This window comes from Somniosus microcephalus, chromosome 10 (assembly GCF_052327205.1).
Source record: "Somniosus microcephalus isolate GS21.2 chromosome 10, FLI_Smic_1.0, whole genome shotgun sequence".
Taxonomy (NCBI): domain Eukaryota; kingdom Metazoa; phylum Chordata; class Chondrichthyes; order Squaliformes; family Somniosidae; genus Somniosus; species Somniosus microcephalus.
In genome coordinates this window covers 107,135,580-107,141,634 of record NC_140996.1, presented here as the reverse complement: position 1 = coordinate 107,141,634, position 6,055 = coordinate 107,135,580, and the positions used below count along the sequence as shown (strand labels likewise).

At 42.5% G+C, this 6,055-nt stretch overlaps 1 protein-coding gene across 1 annotated transcript; it reads right to left on the bottom strand.

Annotated features, from left to right (window-relative positions):
• Window positions 1–219: 219 nt before the first annotated feature.
• tex30 (testis expressed 30) lies at window positions 220–5,811 on the bottom strand. The gene is made up of 5 exons (XM_085998686.1): window positions 5,714–5,811; window positions 3,292–3,522; window positions 2,695–2,746; window positions 2,350–2,555; window positions 220–922 (listed from the first exon to the last, which is right to left on the bottom strand). Exons 1-5 carry the CDS (start codon window positions 5,747–5,749, stop codon window positions 755–757), a joined length of 693 nt encoding a protein of 230 aa, XP_085854812.1. The 5' UTR covers window positions 5,750–5,811; the 3' UTR covers window positions 220–754.
• Between the last annotated feature and the right edge of the window lie 244 nt (window positions 5,812–6,055).

Genomic DNA, 6,055 nt, shown 5'->3' with positions numbered 1-6,055 from the left:
GGCCAGCCATAATCTTCTCTTCACCCACACCGATCTTCTCTCCACTGCCTCCCCCCCCCCCCCCCCCCAATCCTTTTAACGGCACAGTCCAATCCACAATCCCTGGCTGACCTCCCCTCCCCCGATCTTTTTACCGGCCAACCACCCTCCCTTCCCCCCCGATCCTTTTACCGGCACGGCACGATCCCTGGCCGACACCCCCCCCCCCCCCCCCCCCACCCCATCCTTTTAATGGCCCGGACCGATCCTTCCCTCCCTCCTCTGTGTGGCCTAGTGCTACAGGCCTACCCACCCGGAGCCAGCCAGCCTCTCAATCTGGCTGGCTGTGGGCGGGAAACCGAGGCCTCGCATGCAAATTAGGCTGTGCTGTTAAAGTTGGCAGGGCCTGTGGGAAACCCAGCCTCCCGGGTTTCCCAACCGCCTCGGAGCCCACCTCCCACGCTCCACCCACAACCTGCCCTCCGCCTTAAAATCCAGCCCCAAGAGTGAATAAGTTGGTAAAATATGTTTTTTTTACACGCAGAAGCCCCTAAGTATAAATTGCAGTAACATTTAGTTTAAATGCTCAAATAGTGGAAAGTTTGTTTTACATTAAGTAACAATGAACATTAGGGTAAAACCATTCCTATCCAATGTTTTGTGTTGGAGGATTCACACCAGCTAATCAAAACCATTCAAAATACCCATATTACTAGTAGATTTTTTAAAGTTTTACTTGTTGACATCAATGACCACCAGACAAATCATTTAAATCTTATTTTTCTTGAAGGATCTCTCTAATCCATGAAAGGACCTCGGTATTAATCTCGGCCATGATGTCTTCTGTTGCTCGTCCTTTAACTTCCATTCCATGGCTAGCTCCTTCTACCCAGTGTACCTTGACAGCCAGTGGCATTTGGTTCAATATGCTTTCCAACAAATCCTACATGTGCAAATGGTTTTAAGATCATGATTAAATACAAATATGAATCTGAATTTAACAGCCTACATGGATATAACAATGCATTAAATTACATTTGTATATTACACTGAACCATTCATTCTAATTGCTTACTCAAACATTCATGCAATTTTACACTGCTTTTTCATTGTAAGCAATTACTTTATAAAATATTCATCTACAGCAGATACTATAATTAAGTCTGTCTCAATAATTACTAAATATAGTTGCCAGAATTAAGAGCCCCTCATGTTTAGAATATGGTTAGTAATGATACTTGCAGTATCCCCAGACAAATCTCACATTAAGGCACTGAACATGCTCCAGGCAGTGCACATTAGAAAGGATGCCAGAGCAAAAGTTAACAGCCCGGAATTTGTGGTCAGCGGCGAAGCAAAGGTGTCGCCGCTGGCCCCAAAGTAAGCTTTGCACAAAATCCGCGATCTCTGTGACGTTCAATTCAAATCAACGAATATAGTGGGGATCCCCTAGTGTGAGCTGTTGTGACGTCAACAAGCTGTGCAAGCAGCCAATCAAAACACAGAATTCTCACAGACAGCGAAAAAGGAAGTGGATAAGCTCTTAAAATTCTAACTTTTTAAAAATGTTAGAGCAAAACAAAGATGGGGCTCTCACATGGGGAAAAGGCAAACCTGAAATAAAGATGAACAAACCTTTTTTTTAAAGTTACTTTTTTTAAAAACATTTCTTAAAAATTATAATGTTTATTAAAATAGATAACTTTCACACTGCACAAAATTAAAATTAGTTTTACAGGCCCATAACCTTTGTTTAGCAGTCAATATGCTGTTGAAGCCCCAGTTACACCTAATCCCTTTGGGTCTAACTTTTAGTGGGGAATTTAACAGTGTAATTACTGTGGAAGAGCCGAAGTTTTCATCAGATTCCCTGATTTGAGTGATTACACTGATTGCCGGCTGTGTGGGGGTGACAGCGCAGCCTGTGTCGGAGCAGTGAATGACAAACTGCAACTTCAGGATTTCTGGCGTCTGCGCCAAATCCCTAGGTTGTGGTCAGTTTCAAAGGCGGAATGACGGCGAACGCTGCCAGTTCGCCGTCATCCGGACCACAAATTCTGGGCCAATGTTTTTGCATGGATTTTGGACATTATGCAAAAGGTCTACATCTTGCAGTTCAATAGTATTGCACCAATGAGATTGTGGATAATAGAGAAATAGAACAGCATTAAACTTTACTACTGCTACAAATATATCAGCTTATGTTACTGGCCTTGTGACGTCTTGTAAGGCATTGGATCAGCATATTTTAAGCCCATTTCTTCAAGTTATATTTTCATAAAAAGAAACACAGGCATCAAATTAATGCACAGTGCTCCAGTGGACATCCCTCACTACTTCTATTAGAAAAATTGTTTCACTGTGACTCACTTTTTCACACATCTCATCTGCTGATCCGGATACCAGAAGGACTGGGTGGCGCACGTGAAGCAGATCCTCTGATCGAAGCTTACTCTGCTGCTTTGGTGGGTGTAGTGGATAAGACAGGCAAATGAGACCTTGCACAAGGTCTTCATCGGGGCTGTCCTTACACTGCTTGACGATGCAGGCAGCAGCTCTAGATCCCATGGAACGACCTACAAAACAAAGATTTCTTACACATCTATATTTCTGGTAGTTATTTTTTTTTAAGAAATCCACTTTTCATACACATTCTATTCAATGTAGAAATAGTTAACGACAACAGTGTAACTGACAGGGAAAGTTTTCACTTACCCCCAAGAAACCAGCTTTTCACTTCATATTCCTTTGATGATTTTAGATATTCCTGCAATAATTATTGTTGAGATGGCAAGTTACAATGCAGAGTAAATCAAAGCGAGAAAAAAGTGTGACTTTCGAAAAGACTTAAGTGAGCTGCTCCAATAGCTCAGTGAGTAGTTGAGCCATGCAAACTGGAAAGGTTCCAAAGTTGATCACCAGTCTGTACTGAGTTAGCCGAACTCAGCCACAGTGGCTGTCAACACCCCTGGATTAGGGAGGGGAAACGCAACCAGGGTCTCCGTTCCTGATCACTTCCAGTGACCACTGCACCGTATGCATGTGTGGACATAGTATGAAGACAACACTGGAGTAGTGGCAATGCCCACCCCACAATCGTAAAATCTGCTGACGCTCATTATCACGGTTCACATTCGAATGAGGAGTAGGAGGCGGTACTGGAGGACTGGAGTCTGTGAGATAGTACCCAGCAATTGATTCATATTTTTACGAGGAGGGAGAAACGATAAAGCAGGAGGAAAAAAAATACTGGAACAGAAAATTGGACAGAATTATTTTTAACAAGTACCACATAGAGTAACTTAATCTTACCATCACTGCCCTGTAAGCTCTAATTCTATAGTCTAGGTTGAGGCCTTTGCATGTGAATCTAAGACATAGGATCCCGTTAGATGCAAGGAATTTTGTCATGGATACTAGCTGATGGAAGTTCATGTCTCCACCTGCACCGTGCGTGAGGATTACTCCATGTGTGAAAGGAACATTTGGTACTGTATAGATTGCATTCAGAATTTTTTCCCCAAATGGTATTTTTAATTTAACCTGAAAAATCAAGAACATAAATTACTATTTCTTGTAACATGCCATGATACAATAAAAATATCTGAAAACAAAGCACCAAAACTAATGTATAATCTAACATGCAACCTATATTCTTAAAATAATGCACATTACTGTTTTTGAATTGAAAGCCACAGCACAAAAGTTAATTTACTTATACTAAAGTGAGATGGAAGGGCAAGAAAATATTTTAAGAAAGTTGTCTTTTGTACAGAACTAGGGTTTTGGTTCAATATCTATCAGTTCACATTACCCTCCCCCCAAATGTTTCTGCCTAGTCACAAAGTCTACCAAAACATCCCATTATTAGGGGCAGATCTGGTTTCAACATCTGATAGGTTACATCTATGTCACTACTGAACAATAAGTTTTTGAAGTTTAATAAACTGGCTATTCAAAAATTTTGATATTTGTTGTGTGTTATTTCTATGACATTTTCTGCTTTGCAACCGGTACATAGAAACATAGAAACTAGGAGCAGGAGTAGGCCATTCGGCCCTGCTCTGCCATTCAACGAGGTCATGGCTGATCATCCAAACCCTAGCACCCGGTCCCTACACCGACAGCCATCCCACCCAAGCCCTATCCCCATAGCCCCGTAACCCCACATATTTAATCCCCCCTAACACTAAGGGCCAATTTTTTTTTATCATGGCCAATCAACCTAACGCGCACATCTTTGGACTGTGGGAGGAAACCGGAGCACCCGGAGAAAACCCACACAAACACGGGGAGAATGTGCAAACTCCACACAGACAGTCACCCGAGGCCGGATTTGAACCCGGGTCCCTGGCGCTGTGAGGCAACAGTGCTAACCACTATGCCAGGTACAGGGTGAAAATAACTAATTTGCGTACATCAGATGGTTCAGTCCAAATTGCTGGACCACTGAACCCGCTTTTTGCAATGAATTTGGATGGGATGTCTACTTTTCTGCCAGTGAAACATTTATCTAATAACAGAATTTTCAGTGTCATTAATATTGCTTGAAATCAAATCGCCTGTTTGCAAACTCCACTGTTATAGGATCCTTAGTTTTCTTTTGTCAACTGAGTATCTGATGTGTGGAAATCCATCACCATGCTTAAACAAGGTACTAAGAAATCCACACAGGTAGAGTTTTGGATTTCCAGCATCTGCAGTATTTTGCTATCGTACTAGAGTTTCCGCTAGGTTGATATGGAGTGTACACTCCCCGCTGTAGGCACATATCCCACATACATAAATGCAGGTTGGCAAGAACAAACCTTAGAGACTCCCAGCTCTGTTGGTACCACCTTCGCCTCTGAGTCAGAAGGTTGGGGGTTCAAGTCCCACTCAAGAGATTTGTGCACAAAAATCTAGGCTGACATTCCAGTTCAGTACTGAGGGAGTGCTGCACTGTCGCAGGTGCTGTCTTTTGGATGAGACGTTAAACCGAGGCCCTATTTGCCCTCTCAGGTGGACATAAAAGATCCTGTGGCATTATTTCTTAGAAGAGCAGGGGAGTTAACCCAGGTATCCTGGCCAATATTTATCCCTCAATCAACATCACTAAAACAGATTATCTGGTCATTATCACATTGCTGTTTGTGGGAGCTTGCTGTGCATAAATTGGCTGCCGTGTTTCCTACAACAGTGACTACACTTCAAAAAGTACTTCATTGGCTGTAAAGTGCTTTTCTTTTATATGTCGGCAGGGGTACTGCTGGAATTTAATCAGCTAAAAACTGATAAGCTTCCTACAGCTTCTCCAGTCAGGACTACTTTACCCATTAGAGTATTGGCTCGCAGTATTATCTGTAACTGGTCTCGCCTACTAGGTTCCATTAATAAGCCAAGCTGGTTGGTCAATCAACAATGCCCTTGAGTACTGCAACCGGCCTGGCTGAAGAACTGGGTTATCAAATCTGCCATGGACAGTTGACTCCGTTTCAATCTTCCATCGCCAGTTGCATCATCTTGGAGCTAAAAGAATGTTGTGGCTCCTGCTGCTAGGAGTGTACAGACCCGAGCATTTAAACTACATTAAATATCAAAACAGAAAACCCGGTATTCCTGATAGTGAATAGCGTGCTCACCCAACCCCCACCACCCCCGTTTAAAACCTCCCAAAATCTCATAGCAAAAAAAAACATACAGGGGCAGCCCGAAAGGTTCACAATGCGTAGAGAACGATTAAGAAGAAACACACCGTTTCGAGTGACACCAAATCCTTCACCTCCTGCATTGTGATTTAACTTCAGCTCCGCCGAAAGTGCCGGCCCCATCCAGAGGGGCGCACGCGCGGCCCCGGGCCCCGTCATTTGCCAACTCAGATGTCAATCATTCTCTGCACAAGGATTTTAATAATAAAGAAGAAACGCTGTCAAGTTTCAATCATTTCTAGTTTGTAATCTGTATCATTGATTTTTATCTCCTGTTTCCAACGGGTTAATATTGCAAAAAGCAATGCATTGTTAAATTAAACACATGGCAAAATTATTTAATGTTGTGCTTGTGGTTTAAAAGTATGGAGATTGTTTTATTAAATTGT

Excerpts from the sequence above, each read along its gene's own strand:
- tex30 (XM_085998686.1), bottom strand. The coding sequence starts at position 5,749 with ATGCAGGAGGTGAAGGATTTGGTGTCACTCGAAACG. Across the intron at positions 2,556-2,694 it reads GAAAAGCTGGTTTCTTGGGG|GTCGTTCCATGGGATCTAGA; the intron begins GTAAGTGAAAAC and ends TTTGTTTTGTAG. Across the intron at positions 923-2,349 it reads CAGATGAGATGTGTGAAAAA|GATTTGTTGGAAAGCATATT; the intron begins GTGAGTCACAGT and ends TTGCACATGTAG.